Raw genomic sequence first — 18,512 nt, 5'->3', positions numbered from 1 at the left:
ACCGGAGAAAAACCAAAAAAAAAAAAAAAAAAAACAATGTTCTGTTCATGGTGCTTAATGCCACAGATTAATTCATATGTATGAATAAACGCTTAAAAATAATTTAATACCCTGACAAGTTAATTGGATAGATCAGTTTTCTATTTTAAAACGACATACAAAGAAGCTGGCTATGGTGGTACACATGTATAATCCCAACGCTCAGGAGGCTGAGGCAGGAGGAGCTTGAGTTTCAGACCAACCGAGGCTACCTGGTTAAATTCAAGGCTAGCTTGGACTACACAGTAAGACCTACCCATCGGGAACCACAAATTCACAATGGCTAACTTTGCATACTTCCCTAAGGAATAAATGGAGGCTTTGGATTATCAGTATCACCCTTTTGAGATTTCCCATTATCTCTTCATGGGTGGGCCATCCTCTCCCACCCACTAAAACTAAGATTAAAAATCCATTAAGACTAAAGACACGGGGGCTGGGGATTTAGCTCAGCAGCTCAGCAGCACAGCGCCTGCCTGGCAAGCGTGACATCGTGAGTTCGATTCCTGGTACCTGGAAAAAAAACAAAAACAACAACAAAAAAAAAGACTAAAGACACTCCAGGGCAAGACTAAAGACACTCCAGGGCAAGGTGGTCTTCTTAGCATAAGACCACCTCTGCCCTCTGTGTCATCTCATAATTCCCTCCTCAGTAAATGCCAAGGTTCTGGCCGCCTCATGCCCTTTTTTCCCTCAAGAACAACTTGTCACCCCAGATCCCTGTGCTGTTTGTCTCTTTTGCTTTCTACCATGCATGGTAACACCTGGCAGAAGATTGGAAGCTCACTGCAAGGGTCCCAATACCCACCTCAAAAAAATTTTTTTTTAATTTTAAAATTTTTAATAACTGACTTTTCCTTATAAAACTGGAAAGTGAATTCTCTTATCCTTTAGGGGCTGGGGGCTCACTTGTAGAATGCTTGCCTAGAATGCAAGAGGCCCAGAGTTTGATCGCCAGTAACACCATCAGTCAATCAATCACCTATAAGGAGAAAAAAAAACCTTCCTGCCTGAGCTCAAACAATGGACCTATTTACAGGCAGTCCAGTGAGTTAGTGGAAAATACCAAACACCCCTGCACATGAGTTATCTGAGGTTAACTCCATGAACAAGGGAGCCGTGTGATGCCTCCAGTTAGGACAGCATCTCAGCAGGCAGTGTGCACGCTCATGGTTTGTGGTCTTCAACTGTCCTGCCAGCCCGGATAACTCTGGGTAGTCAGGAGCCATCTGGTGACAGCATGTAGCCCAGCTCAGCAGAAAGTAACACAAGGAAGTCTGTGGCTCTCACAGATGTACTCCTTGCCAAAACGTCTCTGTTGTTGTGGTTGCTTCGACCCTTCCAGAGCCCTAATCAAACACCCTAACCAGGCACACTTTTCACCAGATAAGCAATGTTTTTAAGTTGGTTCGTGATTCAAAAAGAAAAAGGAAAATGTTCTGTTCATCTAACTTTAATGCCAAGGGAAGCAATTTGGTGACATAATGTATGCTGTTATGGTCACTTGTGTCCTTCTGGTCCGTAACATTCAGCCTGTCTGTATTTATCTTAAAGCCTCTCAGGAAAGCATCAGCCGTATATCTGGCTCACTGTAGGCATGCACTGTCATCTACTTGCACAAAATAATAGTGGGATTTTAAGAGGAAGCTCAACCTCCCAGGGAGAGATTATCTCTCATAGGATCTGGAAATCCCTATCTGGGTAGGTGAAGCGTCAGGCACAAAGGCAAACAGGTCAAAATAAAAAGGGCACTCAGAGCTGGCCAAATGCAATGACAGCTACAATGTGCAGGGTTAGAAAGGGAGAAAAGGTCCCAGGCCTGGAAGCAGGATGGAACCACAGAGGGAGCAGGGCAGTTTGGAGGAGCAAAAGCACCTCTCAGAATGCAACCCCACCACCTTGTTCCTGGAATTTCAGGTGGAACCACCATGTACCCATCTCTCTGCTAGTATCTTAGGCAGAAGGGCAGAAACTCCAAGAGCCATTTCTTAGTGTCTCTCAGATGTATACTCAACAGGACAGATCAAGTCCAGATTCTTCTGGACTGAGCTGTTTACAGGTCTGACGTCTATCACCATGCAGTCACATTCCTCGGTGTGTCTGTGAGAGGACAGTGATCGGGTATCAGCCTAAGGCTGGCAACTGGTAAACAGGGACAGCCTCAACAGAGCAGCTACCACAGATACTGAACAGCACACAGACCTAGCAGCTGCCTGTATGAGGCCAACACAATCCGACAGGCACAGGAAAGCAAGCAATCAAGACCTTAACTCCAGCTCCCTATGCAATCACTATTGCCTGCTCTACCAGTAATACTGCCTGGCAGAATGGTTTCAGGTGACGAGTCCAGGCTTGGAGAGCCCACCCAAGGTATAAGTTAGGAATATAAATCTGCCCAACTTCAGGGCCCCAACAGCTTTCTTGTCACTAGGACTGGTGAGAAGAATCTGCTCCTGTCACAGCCTGTACCTCCTCCGCCTCCGGGATCTTATTCCCACCTGCCCTTCCAGATCAGAGCGATCCTTCCAACAGTGGGTCTCCTCCTCCGCTCCTTATCAACTGAATGCTCAACTTCCGGTTGGTGTTGAGGGTCTCTCGCCTGCTGCCTCTGTCCACTTTTGTAATCTTACCATCCCCAGCTCTCTCCAAAAGGATGAGTTCTGCTTCCTTTCATCCACTTCGTCCTGAAAACCACTATTTCCTATGAAGGCTGTGGTCTGTAGGTAGGTGAGGCTCTCCTCTGCAGATAATAACCAAGGCCCAGACAGCCCACGCTCTGCCTACAAACGGTCAGTTAAACTGGTTATAAAGGTCAGACCCCTGAATGACAGTGAGTCGAAGGGCCCCGCGCTGCAAACCTTCTTGGCTGTTTCAGTGCTAGGCCCTGCATGGAGGATCTCAAAATGCTCATACCTGTACTCTAAGGCCAGTCGGGTCCACTGTTTAATTATAACAGGACCTTCCCTCCGTGAAACCCACAAACTTAGAAAATTCCAGCTCACTTGCATTCTAATACTCCCTCTAGTCTTGCCACCCCTTCTTCCTTGAATGTCCTAAATCCTTAGTGAAGATGCCCCACTGCTGCCTAGCACAGTCCGAGGGTGCCTGAGGTCCCCGCCCCCCGCAAGAGGCAGCCAGAGGGGTAAGGCCTGGCTCGTGCACGGCTGGGCAGTGCTTTTTTAACGAAGAAACCTAACAGGCTCAGAGTTCCGAGAATCCCTTGGTGCGCAAGAGTTTTCAAGAAGTAATCACTACAACCCGCCCCACCGAAGGCAGGCAAGCGGGTAGGCAGGGATTTCCCGCCTGCCCGCATCCTCCCGGGGGACCTCCACGATCTGCACACACAGCCAGGACCCCCCCGCCCCGCCACTGCAAGCGCCGGGAAACCGCGCAGGGGACTCCGCGCCGGAGTTCCCCCCGACCCACTTACACACATACACTGCCCTCAAGCCCCAGCTCCCGGACCTTCGGGCCTGTCATGGAGTCGCCCAGGTCAAAGGGTGCATTCTTTGGGCGGCTCCTCAGTTCCCTCTGGACCCGAGGGCTCAGGGATCAGAGCGCGCTCGGCTGCGGAAGAGACCACCCAGCCCGCAAGGGGCTGGGGCCCAGAAGCCCAGCCCCGGGCGTTGGTTCCAAAAGAAAGGAGCTCCTCCCCCGCCCGCTCCCGAGCTCCGCCTGGCCTCCCGGTCCAGCAGTCCCGAGAGAAGGGAGGCGCCGGAGGAGACGGTCCGGAGCACTTACTTAAGAGCTACACAATTCCACTCCCCATCTCTGCGCTGCGGCGGCACCTAGCCGGCCCTCAGCGGGGACCTCGGTGCCCACCACTCGAGCGCTGCAGCTCAGCATTGCGGCCCACCCGCTTACCGTTTGGGCGGAGCCGAGCTCGGGTCAGCCCAATGAGAGACCGTTCTTATCCAGAGTGACGTGCACGCAGAGCAATCATTGAGTCGGCCCAACCGAGGGTGGGGCTCAGGCGACGCACTTCGCTTCCTACTCATGCTGGACCCGCCCAAAGCCACCGACTGCGCGTGCCCAGAATGGGAGGGGCGGGGCCGAGGGCCGGTCTGACACTAGGGGTGGGGTCCGAGCTCCTAAGATGAAAGGGAGCTGGACGGCGATGGGGAAGGAGAACCCCACCCGGTAACTGCCCGCCCCGCAGATCCCTCTTCCCACTACGGTTTATAGGACAGAAGCGTTCGGCCCTATGAGACGCGCCACTCTGTTGCTGCCATTGTTTCTGGGTTCTAGTCCTCTCATTTTCATGGACTCTGCTCTAGCTAAACCCTCTTTAAGTACCAGGGTCTCAGTTTCCTTATCCGCGAGAGAGGGAAAGGTTGCCAAGTGTGATGGCGCACACCTTTAATCCCAGCACTAAGGGAGGCTGAGGCAGGAGGATCACAAATTCCAGTCCTGCCTGGGCAATTTAGCTACAGCCTGTCTCAAAGTAAAAAAGAGGGCTGGGAGATGTAAAGCCCCGGTATCTGACCCCTCCCAAATAAAGGCAAAGTTGAATCTGCTGAGTGTAACGTTCCAGAACTGTATGGGGTGCAGGGGAGGGAGAGATAGACTCACACGTGACCTCCAAAGCAGGGCCACGCCCACCCCGGGTCCCGGGGGTGGAAGCACCCAGCCAGACAGGCAGGGGTGGGCGGGTCCTTGGAAACCGGCCCGGGCTGCCCTTGGCAGCGGCTAAGGCGGAGCGCACGGCTGCTGGTCCTGGGGTTGGCACCGCAGGAGGATGGGGTCCACAGCCCGGGCTTGGCAGGGAGCCACCGCGGAGGCCAGGGTCGCGCAGAGAGGTGGCGTGTGACCGAAGCGCGTCTGGGAGAATGGGCGAGCCGGTGGGCGCCAGCTAAGGCGACTCCTTCTCCGCGCCAGTCTTCCGAGGCGCGCGTCGCGGATCCCGGGCTGGCTCGGTGGACGGCGGCTGCAACACCGAGCGAGTCTCCAGCCATGCGGAGCGTTGGGGACGCGCAGCCCAACGCTGGCCTCGGCACCGGTGGCGTCCTGCCGCGCTGAGGGCGGAGAGGGGCGCGGGAGCGCACCGCCATGGCCAGGGAGGAAAGCAAGGCTCTGCTGGACGCGCTCAACAAGACGACCGCGTGCTACCACCACTTGGTGCTGACCGTCGGCGGCTCGGCGGACTCGCAAAACCTGCGAGAGGAGCTGCAGAAGACGCGCCAAAAGGCGCTAGAGCTGGCCGTGGCCACCGGCGCCCGGCTGACGGTCGCGCTGCGCGACAAGGGTCTGGCCGCCGAGGAGCGCACAGAGTTCGAGCGCCTTTGGGTGGCTTTTTCCGGCTGTTTGGACCTGCTGCAAGCCGACATGCAGCGTGCATTGGCGCTGGGCGCCGGCTTCCCGCTGCACGCGCCCCGACGGCCGCTGGTGCGCACGGGTGTGGCGGGCAGCTGCTCCGGCGTGGCGGCCCGCGCCCTGAGCGCCCGCAGCCTGAGGCATGAGGCAGAGCGCGACTTCGACCGCGCGGATCTGCAAGAGTTGGAGCGAGAGGTCCTTCAGGTGGGCGAGATGATCAACGAAATGGAAATGAAGGTCAACGTGCCCCGCTGGACAGTGCAGGCCCGGCAAACCGCTGGCGCCGAACTCCTGTCCAGTGCCAGCGCCGGCGCCTCCTCAGCCGTGTCGGTACCGGAACGCACGGGGCCCTGCGACCTCAGCAAGGCTCTGGCTGCCACGGTTTTCAGCGCGGTGCTGCTGGCGGCTGTGGCTCTGGCCTTGTGCGTGGCAAAGTTGAGCTGACCCTCACCGGCTGGTCGCTCGCCGCCGCCGCTCCCTTCACGGAAACAAGACTCGAGATGGGCTTGAGTTCTGCGCTGTTAGGGGAGCGGCACTAAAACAGTGTGTGTGTTGTGGGTACCTGCTCATTTCATGCACACCCCTCTGGGGGCACGACATCGCTTTTCACTTGCTGGCCCAGGAGGAGTTAACTTTCCCGGACCGTCAGGGCATTACAGCTAATGTCTGCAGGAGCTTTATTCCCTATTAATAGAAAAAGGCACAGAGTGACCCCAGATTTCGTCGTGTTATTAGGGCATTGTTACACGGGGTCCAAATTTGTTGCCCCACCCTACGAGTGTCCCCCGTTGTCTGTCTACTGTGACAGTTTGCAAGTGGGTGAGGTGGGAGGAAACCTGGAGGGCACGGTGGTTTTGCTCTCTATGGGTAGTTTTGTTGTTTTTTTTTTTTTTTTTTCCTGGATAAGAAACAAATTGCAATAAGACAAGCAGTTTTTATTACCTTAATCCTGTGGGGCCTATGCTTAGAAGAGTGTGCAGATAGAAGTGCATAGCCTACAAAGTGCTTTCCGAGTGGTGCACTGTTGTGCTCTTGGCAGAGTTTATGCATTAGTCACCAAAAGCTGCTATAGAGAGGTTTGGGGTTGGGACCTCCCACTGCTCTGCAGGGTCTGACCCTATTTAGGAAACCAAAGAAGACGGTTGAACCACCGTGGCAGGATTATATCCGCTGCACACTCTTGGCCTGCAGAAAAGGACCCTCCTTAGCCCACCCAGGATGGGGGAAAGAGGGGTCAGGAGGCTTTGGGGAGAGCCACATGCTATAGGAACAGGCACTTTCTCCTTCGCAAGGGCTTATTTTCATTCCACAACTAGACCAGACTGTTTGATCCTCCTTTGAGGGAGGGCTGGGGAATCCTCTTTGGAGTACTTAATCCTATCTACCCCAGAATTTGCTTGCTGGCCAATAGGAGAGCTGGCTTTGGAGGGAGCTGCGTAGCTCCCTGACCCCTACCCTGCCCAAAGAGGGTAATGTGGCATTACTGGCCTACAGAGGGTTTTGGCCAATCAGCTCCGAGACTGAGTTAGAATTTGTAACAGTTTTAAATTGGAATTTAAGAAGCTTTTTTAGAAAATAATAATCATCAGAAAGAAAAAATCACATCATGTACCGTTGAAGCCATTTTTTTAAAAAATAAAGGACATTGGGCCACAAATTCATATGTGCCAATGAGCCAAGTATAAAACTTAGGTTACTGAATATACATCTGCATCTGTTTTAAAAATCTATATTCTTAAATATAGATTGAATTTTGAGGTTGTAGCATAAACTGCTGGTGTGGATGACAGAAGTAAGCGGCCCTGATCAATAAATAAGGAATTGTGGAAAACACTGTTGGTCCCATTTGCCTGAGCAGTACTGCCAGCTTCCCCCTGGAGTCCAGAGAGGGGTCTGTCATATTCCTGGGGGAAGAGAGGCTAAGAAAATTGGTGTACAAAACTTTAAAGGTAATCTAAACAAAAGAGACTTTGCCGGGCACGGTGGCGCATGCCTATAATCTCAGCACTCGGGAGGCTGAGGCAGGAGGATCATTGTGAGTTCGAGGCCAGCCTGGGCTACAAATTGAGCTCAAGGCCAACCTGAACTGCATAGGGAGAGCCTGTCTCAAAAAGGCCAAAAAAAAAAGAACAAAAGAGACCTTGATTTGGCTGATTTTTTGATGAGGGACCTTTTTTTTCTTTTTTATCCTAGAGATGGGGGTAATTTTTCACAAGGGCACCTTGGAAAGCCAAGGGCCAGAAGTAAATACTGTAGGGTTGCTGTCTGCACACCCCAGTCCTAGAGGCCACTTTCTTTGCCCATTCCCACTCCTCTTCAGCTTACAGATTCCAGAGCCTCAGATAGGGAAACACGGGATCTGTTTGCGTGCGTCTGGGATCATGCTTTTTCAAAGCCCACCATGGGGCTTGGGTGTGGCTCAGTGATAAAGTGCTTGCCTACCCTACCCAACGCCCTAGGTTCAATCCCTCTTCATTGTACAAAGGTAAACAAGATCTACAAGATCATAAGCCGATCAAATGGAGATTGTCTCAAAGAATACCAAAGGGATGGGAATGCAGCTCTGAGGGGTCAACTCCTCATGCCATAAAAAGAGGAAGACAAAACCCTTGTACAACAGTGACTAATAAGACAAGCTTCTTCTGCCTCACCCAGTCCGGGTGAGTCTACTTAAGGACCACACTCTATTTTCTTGCACTTGCCTGCCCAGGATGTCTTTGGAGATGACACAGGAAGACTTTAAACTCCGCTTCCCACACACAGCAGGGAGTCTCTGACACCTTCTCCAAAGTCTCCTCTCTCTCAGGCAAGAGAAGAATGGGGCATTTTATGACCCTGTGTTGGAAAATATCCTGAAAACCAAGCTCCAAATGTACTTCTAAGATTACTGTTCCTAAGATTTCAATCTTCTGTTCTTTTGGATTCATGAGAAAAAAATGTTCAGCACAGCCTATTTAAAAAAAAAAAAAAAAACTCTCAGATAATCCACTGAGAGCAAACAGGACAAACATGCTTTCTTGTTGCTCCTTCCAGCTACTTGGCAGTTCTAGAGTTTTTAATTCTATGTGCAATCAGATGTGTATCTGATTCTGAGGCTTCTTTGCCCACGGAAATTAATAATAACGTGTTGCAAGAAGAAAAGGTTAATTACAGTAAATTTACTCACCTGTGGACCTGTTAACCTATATAATTCTGAGTTTGAAAATTTTAAGCATTAGGAATATTTGACATTCTCTGAAGTTATAACATCATCTAATCAAACTTCTCCATGACACAAGCAAAATCACTTTCTGCCTTGTGCCGTAGGCCGCTCTCTAACTGGTATCCTTGCTTTTGTTTCTCTATATAATGCAAGAGATTGCTTTCTGATAGAAGCCTAATTCAATTTAAATGTTTGGTAGGGAAGTGATTGATTTTCTATAAATATTTGATATGATCTTATACTGTGATACAAGCGATAGTTAAATATTTTAAATGCATTAGTTGATATTAAAAAGAAGTTGGAATAGCAAGGCACTTATGATAATATTTGTAGGAGAAAAATTCCTGGCTATTTTTATATGTTCTAAAAACCTATGCTTTTAAATGTGACACAAGGGAAAAACATTTTTGCTAAGTAAAAATTAGAGCATAAACTTCATGATTTGCCTACAGTTTATAGTAAGCTACATAAAAGATGTGTGATATTTAATGACTAAAAAAAGATGTGTGATGCTGAATGGCTATCAGGTAGCTCTGACTGAGGAGTTCAGTTTGCATGAGAACCCTGGTAATGCTGCTTTTTTTCTTCAGTGTGTACACTGATCCATTTTTAGCTACTTGGTCTTTTCTGAGAATGTGCTTCTCTGTTCTGTAATGCATGCTTTGTAAGGGCACGAGCCCCAGAGTGTGAGCCTGTGTGTCAGCCTGAGAAATGAAATGTTGTAGAACTCATCTCTGTGTTCCTCTGAGGTGTGCCTCTTTCCTCAGGGCACAGCCACCTGTGATGGGCAGGGGACTCTGCCTCTTTCCAGGTACCTCAACAAGACAATGACCTCCCTGTGCCTCGAATCCTTCATTTGTGAATTGAGATTTCACAAAGGACTGATTCACTCTAACATCCCTAGAGCTTAAAATGTTTAACAGAATGTAGTTAAGCAGGAAGGGTTATATTGTTGATTGGTTAGGTGTGGGGTTTATTGCCTGTTGGTTTGGGTCCATACAGGAATGAAATCATATAGCTTAGTGGTTATTGTCTAAAATTAGTTTTTAAAAGATTACATTAAATTCTATACTAATTTTTAAGAATTAGAACTAACAAGGCTTACTGTGATTCTTTTTCACACATCAGAATTAGGAAATGGACTTCAAAAAGCAAATGTGGGCCAGATGTGGTAGCACATGTCTATTATCCCAAAACTCAGGAAGCTGAAGCAGGAGGATCCTGAGTTCAAGGCCAACCTGGTCTATAGCAAGGGCCTATCTCAAAAAACAATCACAACAACAAAAGCAAATGTGGGGCTGGGGTTATGGGTTGTTGGTAGAGAGCTTGCATAGCATGTGTAAGGGGCTGGCACCACAAAGAAAAAAATAGTAAATGTGTACATTTGCTACTTATTTATAGCATTTAAATTAGATAAAGAATTTAAATTCAGACTCTTACATCTGAGTCCAAGAAAACCCAGTTATTTACTTAAATGGTCTGTGTGGCCTGGTAATCAGGCCTCCTGAACAGATTCTGGGAAATTCTAGATATAAACCCCTGTTATTTGTCACACAGGCTAGAGAAATGGTACTCTGTAAGTTGGTAGCCTCAGAACTCTAATTGCATTGGCAGCAGCAGGGGTTGCTTCTGTTTGTAGTGTCAGATATACAGTGGGATTACAGGCCGCATGTCCACTCTTTGACAGCTTATATTGACAGATTCGAGAATTTTTGTTAATAAGTAAAAATTTTAAAGATAATGCGGCACATGTTTAGCTTAGTGGAAAGGGCACCCTCAGGTGATTCAGATATCCACTTGTGATCTTCAAATAATATCCTTAATTTTCCTCACATATATTTGAATAAGAGTGAACATCCTGTTCAACAAATTTATCCTTTACAGATTGTATAACATGAAGAGATGTTCACAAACACTTCCAGATCATAAAGCTCCAGGTACTTTTCTACAATACGATTACACTCAGCTTTTAATGCAGGAAGGATTCTGGGAGGAATAGATCTCTGGCTGTGGTCATGACAAGTCAAAGTCATATTTCAAATACTGTTTCTTCTGACTCTCAGGAACTGGACAGAGGTAGAAGCCATCGTCCCTTGTCCATGAGAATAAAATAGATTTCTCATTTATTTATTTTTCATCTCATTACATAGAGCAGTGGTGGCAAACCTAAGATGCCTGTGCCACAGCAAACAGGCAGAATCTGCTCTGCGATGACATTACAAGTTGTATGAGTTGTTTTTTCTAAACTAAAACCACAGTATTCAGGTTTAATAGCAGTGTTGGAAGTTTGCAATAAATAAATGGATTTGGGGTTGCAGCTTGGACACTCAATCTCTAAAAGGTTTACCTTCACTACCATAGAGGATCTTAGTGTTTTCACTACAGTACTATCCTCACTCTCTGTTTAGGCTGAGAATTTACAAACCAGAGGACGGGGGACGTCCTAAGTGGTACAGCTCTGACTGAGTGGTAGAGCTCTTGACTAGCATGCATGAGGCCCTGGGTTCAATCCCCAGCACTGTGAAACAAAAACCTTAAGGCTTATATGACCTATGTAAATAAACTAAGAGTGCTCCTGTTGTCAAATGTTTTTTTTTTTAAAAGAGTCATTTTAATATTCTGGTGCCGGAAAACAAAGTTGAGTGTCCCCTGCTTATATGTATGTTTTAGGTATGTGGAGAAGATTTATAAGGAAATATAGAGAAATGAAAATATTTGTTAAAGTGGTGGGATTATGAATGGTGTTTTTCCAATATTTTTATTTCATGTCATTATACTGTTTTTACAATAAAATTTTGAATGCTCTTATCATCTAGAAAGTGTTAGTTATTAAAATTTTAGCAGGGGATGGTAGCATACACATTTAATGCCAGCACTCTGGAAAGCTGAGGCAGAAGGATCACAACTCAGCCTAGGAAACTTAGGAGCTTAGTGAGGCCCTGTCTCAAACTGAAAAATAAAGTAGAATAAAATAAAATAAAACAAAATAAAGGACTGGAGATGTACCTCAGTATAAAGGTAGCATTCCCAGTAGCATAGAAGAAGTATACTTTTTTTTTACAGAAGTATATTTCCCAGTAGCATAGAAGAAGTACATTTTTTTACAGAAGTATATTTTAGCAATTTGAATATCAAATATAATTGCAGAAACTTCTCCCCAAAAGCAAAGAAAAATCTTTTAAAATATTACTGAAGAAATCAGAAGCATATTTTACAATGTGCAGCCACTGTTATTATTTAACATACTATGTTAAAAGTCCTAAAAACTGAATGGCAATGATGCAGTTCATGACATAGTCGGGGGCCACCATAGAGAGACGGGGAAACAGGCAGAATCCTGGACCCTGACCTGCTGTTCATTAAAAGCATGATTTGTGTTTTCTTCTTGGACAGTCATGACTTGAAGGCCATTTTTACTATGAACTGAGACAAGAGCTAAGATTCTATTAGACAGTAAAGACAGCAGCTCCAAAATTGAGTCAGAAAGTCCAAAGTGAAATCTGTTGGGTCACCACACTCCAGAGATCTTACAAAAACATCTGTCAGGTATCCTATACTGTCATGGAGCTCCCAGACCATGATCAGACAGGCCACTGGCTCAAGGGCACATGGGCCATTTTCAGGAATAACATTAACACTGTATAGATCAGACCCCGAAAAATGTGTAGTCTCCTATAGGATAGAGATCATACTGCTTACGCAGTGGCCCAATCTCCCTTCTAAACCTCTTAAAAACTCATAGATAAAGAGCCATCAAGGGTATTTTATTCAGGACTCCCATTGGGTTAGCAGGAGCTCTACTTCCTTACCTTTATATCTTTTAAATAAATTTTCTTATACTATGCTTCCTCTGTCCATGATTTCATTCTTTGTCACCATGGGACATAACTCTGACATTCTGATATCCTGTTTGGGGTTTCTTCCAGGATCCCAAAAGAGGTAAGTGAAGTCTACACTTTCCTACACTCTTTACTTCCACTTTGTGGCTTTCAGCTCAAGACAACATCAGGACCTCATTGGCCAATTAAAAATAATTTAGCAAATAATAATAATAATAATAATAATAATAATAATTTAGTATGGCCACAAATCTTTAAAACTTAGGAAATAGGTCTCACTGATGCAGGCTGCATCAGTCAGTGCTTACAACAGAAACATTTAATGCAAGATATACAAATACGTAAGAGTTACAAGATTGGTTCACAATGACCACCTACAGAATCAGATGTGGGAGAGTGCTTAAGGTCTCTCTGCATGCTGGAGATCTGAAGAATCCAACTGAAAGTCGGGAGCTCACTGTAGTGTCCCATGCAAGTCCATATCAGGAGGCTGAAGGTTCTGCATTGGAAGGTTGAAGATGACATCCAAGGTGAAGGCACAGAAGTGAGCCAACCTTCTTTGTTTTCCCTTTATACCAGGTGACAAGCCACCATAGGATGGGTCTTCAGTCTTCAGTACATCTTCCCAGCCACACTCAGAACTATGGTGATCCAATTTAATTGAGTGTTTCCTACTGAGGTCGACACAGTTAACTATCACGTGGGCCGAGCTGATCCTCCTGTGACAGAAGTTTAAAAAAAAAAGGGTCAACCCAGAGTCACCTCAGTTGTCTTTTCCAATTTGATCCTTCTGCTGGTGAGGGAGCAATCTCTGCCCTTGGTGCTCTTGGCTCCCCACACCCACCAGTCCTTAGATATATTGTGCCTTTATCTTGCCACAGGTGTTTGAGGAAACAAACCTCCTTTCTCTATTATGACTGTTTTTCTTGATGAGGCAAGCCATGGAGGTAAAAAAGGATCTATAAGTTGTTTGTTTTTTGAGACAGGATCTCACGTATAGTTCAAATTGGCCGTGAACTCACTATGCAGTCCAGACTGTTCTTGAATTCATGGTGATCCTTGTGCCTCATCCTCTCGAGTGCTGGGACTACAGCATATGCCAACACATCTGGCTAGAATCTACATCTTGTCTCATCTTAACTGTCTGGTTACACTTGTGGGCAAGGGTCAGATAGTTAAAAGCTATCATGGCATCAACCACTTTAAAGACTCGTGTAAAGGTACAACTCAGTTGTGAAATGGAACATTTTAGACTCTTCCAAGGACAAAAGGACTTCCACACATCTGCTAGGTCTATGGTTTATATTTATTTAACAAAAGGATAAAATGTCTTTGTCACATACTATTTGCCTACACCCTAAATGTTTTGCGCTGGTTGTTTCTGAGTTCTGGGTGTTTCCCTATAATCCTGTGGTTCCCTTCTGAGTCATTGTCTTCCTGTGGCTCAAATACTTCTTCCATCACTCACACACAAAATTATATCTCGGCTGATCGATAACTTTATCTTTTTTCTTCCCTTTTTTTTTTTTAACTAAGTTTCTTGGGACATTTTAGATATATACAATGATTACATTCCTTACAGGGAATTTCTGCCTATACATTACTGGAGACCCCTGCAGGGAACCCCAGTCTCTTGCATTAGGGCACATGGTGGAAAGAAAGAAAGAGAAAGAGACAAAATGGCAATGTAGCAGGGATCCAGGATGACCAAATACTCACAAGGAACAAAAGATCACAAGGTAGGAAGATTAAGGAGGGGGTTATAGGATGACTCCAAGGGTGGGGGAGATTTTAAATTGAGGATTGTGCCCTGGAGCATTTTTAGTCTTGGTAGTCTTAGTCTCAGTAGGTAGGAGAGGATGGCCAATCCTAATGGGATAATGGGAAATCTCAAAAGGGTGATACCAAAAATCTACGGCTTCCGTTCTTCCCTTAAGGTAGTATGTAAAACTAGCCACTATGAATTTGTGCTCCCCAACAGTACATGATATATCTTTCATCTTCCTATTTTCCCATTCCCCGCCCCTCCGTTCAACTCTTCTTCCCTTCCTTATTTACAGAACGTTTGTTTCCATCTTATTCCTTCCGTTCTTTGTTTTTTCTTGTCCCTTCCTTTCTTCCCCCTAGCCCCTCCCTTGTTCTCCTCATTTGAACATTTTCTTCCCATTTCCCAATATCTATTATACATTTTGGTCCTTATTTACACTTTCAGTTTCTCACACCAGAGGTACTGTTCAGTGTTTACACATGTGTGTTTGATTTATCTCACTTAAGAGTATATTCTCAAGGTGCATCCATTTACCTAGAAATGTCTCAAGATTATTCTTTTTTATGACAGGGTGATACTTCATTGTATTTAAAAAAAAACACACCTTTTTTTATCCATTCATCAACTGATGGACATTTTAGCTGCTTCCAAGATTTAGCTATTACAAACTGTGCCGCTATAAACATGGGTGAACATGTATCACTGTGGTATGGTGGTTTTAATTCTTTCAGGAAAATACCAAGAAGAGGAACAGGGGGGTCCAATAGGACCTCTACTCCTAGTTTTTTTAGGAATCTTCACACTGATTTCCACAGTGGTTACACCAATCTACACTCCCCGCAGCTTTGGAAATGATTCCTTTTACCCCACAGCCCCATCAGCAGTTGTTATTGGTTGGTTTCTTAATAATAGCCATTTTTTCTGGAGTGAGATGGATCTCAGCATTGTTGTAATTTGCATTGCTTAAATGACTGGTGATGTTAAACATTTTTTCATACATTTACTTGCCATTTCTATTTCTTCTGAGAAGTAGCTATTCATTTCAGATGGTCATTTTTGAATTTGGTCTTTAAATTTGGGGGATCTGATTTTTTTGAGTTCTCTACATATTCTAGATATTAGCCCTTTGTCTGCAGAACAGCTGGCAAAATTTTTTACCCTCGCTGTGGATTGTTTCTTCACTCTGTTGGTTTTTCTTGCTGTGCAAAAGCTTTTTAATAAGATGAGATCCCAGTTGTTGATTCTTTGTAATAGTTCCTGTATGATTGGGGTTTCATTCATAAAGTCTTTGCCTACACCAATGTCTTCAAGAATTCTACCTATTCTATCTTCCAGCAGATTTCATTTTTCCGTTTTAATATTTAGATCTTTGCTCCATTTCAATTTTAGTTTAGTGCATAATGAAACATATGGGCATATGGGTTTAGTTTCAATCTTTGGCATGTGGAAAGCCAGCTTTTTCAGCGTCATTTATTAAACAGGCTACCTTTCTTCCAGTGAAGTTGTTTGGCTTGTTTGTCAAAGATAAGGTGGCTGAGTATATCCTGAGTTGTTTCTGCACTTTTAATCTATCCCTATTGATCCTCAGGTCGAGTTTTTTTGTTGTTGTTTTGTTTTGGATTGGTTTGATTTGGTTTTTGCCTGTATCATGTGGTTTTTAATCACAATAGCTTTTAGTATAGTTTCAAGTCAGAGATTGTGATGCCCCCTTCTTTGCCTTTGTTTCCCAGAATTGCTATTCTAAGTCTCTTTTGGATCCAAATGAATTTCAGGATTGTTTTCCCTAATTCTATGAGATATACTTTTGGAATTTTGATTGGGATTGATTTAAATCTGTATAACAATTTTGGAAGTATGGCCATCTCACTATATTAGTTCTTCCTACCCAAGAACAAGGGCTATCTTTCCATTTTCTCATTACCTCTTCAATCTTCTTTTTCAGAGTACTATAGTTTTCTATACAAAGGTCTTTTACTTTCTCCATTAGATTGATTCCTAGGTATTTCTTTCTTTTTTTTTTTTTTAATGTATTGTGGAAGGAGCTATTTCCATGATTTCTCACTTTGAGTTTGTTATTCATGTATAGGAATGCTATTGATTTTTGAGTGTTGACTTTGAATCCAGCTATGCTACTGAATATCATTATTAAATCTAGAAGTCTTTTGGTGGAGTTTTTGGGGTATTCTATGTAGAGTGTCATGTCATCAGCAAATACTAATTTAAAATTTTCCTTTCCTATCCTTATTCCTTTTATTTCTTTCTCTTATCTAATTGCTCTGGCTAATGTTTCAAGAACTATATTGAGTAAGAGTGGTGATAGTGGACATCCTTGTCTTATTTCTTATTTTACAGTGAAAGCTTTCCGTCATTTTTATTCATCTGGTATGATGTTGGCTATCGATTTGTCATAGATGGCTTTATTAGATTGAGTTAATGACCATCTATACCAACTTTCTGTAGGGTTTTTATCATGAATGATGTGGGAGACTGGACTATGTGATCAGCGGCAGAGACTGAGACCTCATTGACTTTTCCTGCAAATAGGAGAAAGGGTAGAAGCTTGCCCCCTCCTTTGTGTTTTATCTTCTTGATTCACTTTGGGTAATTCATATGTATCTAGGAATATGTCCATTTCTTCTATGTCTTCCATCTTATTAGAATAGAGGTTCTCTAAGTAGTTGTTGATGATCTCAATTTCTGCAGGATCTGTTGCTATTTCACCCTTTTCATTCCTAATTGCATGGATTTGAGTCTTTTCTTTCCTTTTTTTTTGACAAGGTTGACTAAGGGTTTGTCAATTTTATTTAATCTTTCAAAGAAGCAACTCTTTGATTCATTGATTCTGTGTATTGATTTCTTAATGATCATTGCATTAATTTCTACTCTGCCCTTTATAATTTCCTCTCTCATATGAGCTTTGAGCTTGAATTGTTCTTTTACTAGGAGCTTGAGGTTCAACATTAGGTTGTTTGTTTGAGCTTGCTCTGTTTTTCTGATATGAGAATTTGCTGCTATAAATTTGCCTCATAGGACTGCTTTCCTTGCATGCCATAAGTTCCAATATGTTTTATTGGCATTATCATTTAATTAGAGAAACTGCCTAATTTCTTTAATTTTATCTGTGACACATTGGTTGTTCAGGAGGGTGTTATTTAATTTCCATGTCTTTATGAATTTTTGTGGTTTCTTTTGCTATGATTTCCAATTTCATTGCACTATGGTCTGATATATCCATGGGATAATTTCAATTCCTTTGCATTTACTTAAGCATGTTCTATGAGCTAGTATGTGGTCTGTTTTGGGGAATGTCCTGTGATCTGTCCCTTAACAAAGATGTAATGACTTTCTTTGTCTTTCTTGATCAGTCTTGGCTTGAAATGCACTTTGTCTACAAAGAGAATAGTTACCCCTGCTTTTTTCTGACTTTTAGCCTATTGAATTTCATTTTGAGTGTGTTTCTTATATGGAGCATATTGTTGGATCTTGCTTCTTGATCCATTCTACCAGTCTGTTTGTTTGATTGGTGAATTGAGACCATTAACATTGATGGTTATAACTGATATGTAATGACTTACCCTTGCAATGTTATTTTCCTGAGGCTGGATACCTTATAAAGAAAAAAAGATCATGAACCCACAGTTTTGGAGGCTGAAAGTCCAAGACTGGAGGCTACACTGGTGTGACTGATATAGGCTGCCTCACATCATAGAAGCTGCCATTATGACTGAAGCTCGTGCAAGAAGGAAAGATCACATAGTGAGGAACAACACCAGCGAGCAGTGATAGTCAGACTTGCTCTTCTAGAGTGACTTACTCTGGGAACTACTGAGGATCCCATGAGGACTACCTTAATGTCTTCTGAAGTCAGTGCTCCCAGTGACATAACCAACATCTACTAGGACTGACCAATTTTTTTCTTTTTTGTCTTTTTGAGACAGGGTCTTGCTATACAGTTCAGGCTGACCTTGAGCTCACTTTGTAGCCCAGGCTGTTCTTGAACTCACAGTGATCCTCCTGCCTCAGCCTCCAAAGTGCTGGGTTTACAGGCATGTGCCACCATGCCAGGTGACCTCTTACCTGGGCTTTATGGTAATGCCTGTAGTCCCAGCATGTGAGGAGAATGAATATGAATATGGTGTTTGTATTTCCTTTGATGTTCATGGACCGTTATTTTCTTCTGTTCTGATTCTCAGCTAACAGTTCAGGTAAGTGAGGGTTACATGGTTCCACACATAGACTGGTGTTACACATCACAAAGCCTCCTCAGACATGACAATGTGTGTTTCGGAGATGGTTATGCATTGGTTGAGATCCAGTTTCTGTACCCTATGACTTAGTTCACTCAAGAGTG

The 18,512-nt window shown here is 44.4% G+C and overlaps 2 protein-coding genes across 5 annotated transcripts in view; one reads left to right on the top strand and one right to left on the bottom strand.

Moving 5' to 3' along the window:
* Positions 1 to 3,897, bottom strand: part of Ankrd27 (ankyrin repeat domain 27 (VPS9 domain)) — a 50,147-nt gene extending 46,250 nt beyond the window's left edge. For 2 of the 4 annotated variants that reach the window (XM_013522447.1, XM_013522443.1), the window contains exon 1: positions 3,781 to 3,897. The gene's annotated coding sequence lies outside the window, so the exon portion shown is untranslated. The other 2 variants (XM_013522446.1, XM_013522444.1) reach the window with 2 other exon arrangements.
* Positions 3,898 to 5,063: 1,166 nt separating this feature from the next.
* On the top strand, positions 5,064 to 7,358 carry Rgs9bp (regulator of G protein signaling 9 binding protein). The gene has a single exon (XM_005400087.2). It carries the CDS (start codon positions 5,089 to 5,091, stop codon positions 5,794 to 5,796), a length of 708 nt encoding a protein of 235 aa, XP_005400144.1. The 5' UTR covers positions 5,064 to 5,088; the 3' UTR covers positions 5,797 to 7,358.
* The last annotated feature ends 11,154 nt before the right edge of the window (positions 7,359 to 18,512 follow it).

This window comes from Chinchilla lanigera, unplaced genomic scaffold, assembly GCF_000276665.1.
Source record: "Chinchilla lanigera isolate Chin_1 unplaced genomic scaffold, ChiLan1.0 scaffold00067, whole genome shotgun sequence".
Lineage (NCBI taxonomy): Eukaryota > Metazoa > Chordata > Mammalia > Rodentia > Chinchillidae > Chinchilla > Chinchilla lanigera.
This window is presented reverse-complemented; position numbering and strand designations above follow the sequence as displayed.

What these genes read in the sequence shown, in the direction of transcription:
- Rgs9bp (XM_005400087.2), top strand. Translation starts at nt 5,089, where the DNA reads ATGGCCAGGGAGGAAAGCAAGGCTCTGCTGGACGCGCTCAACAAGACG.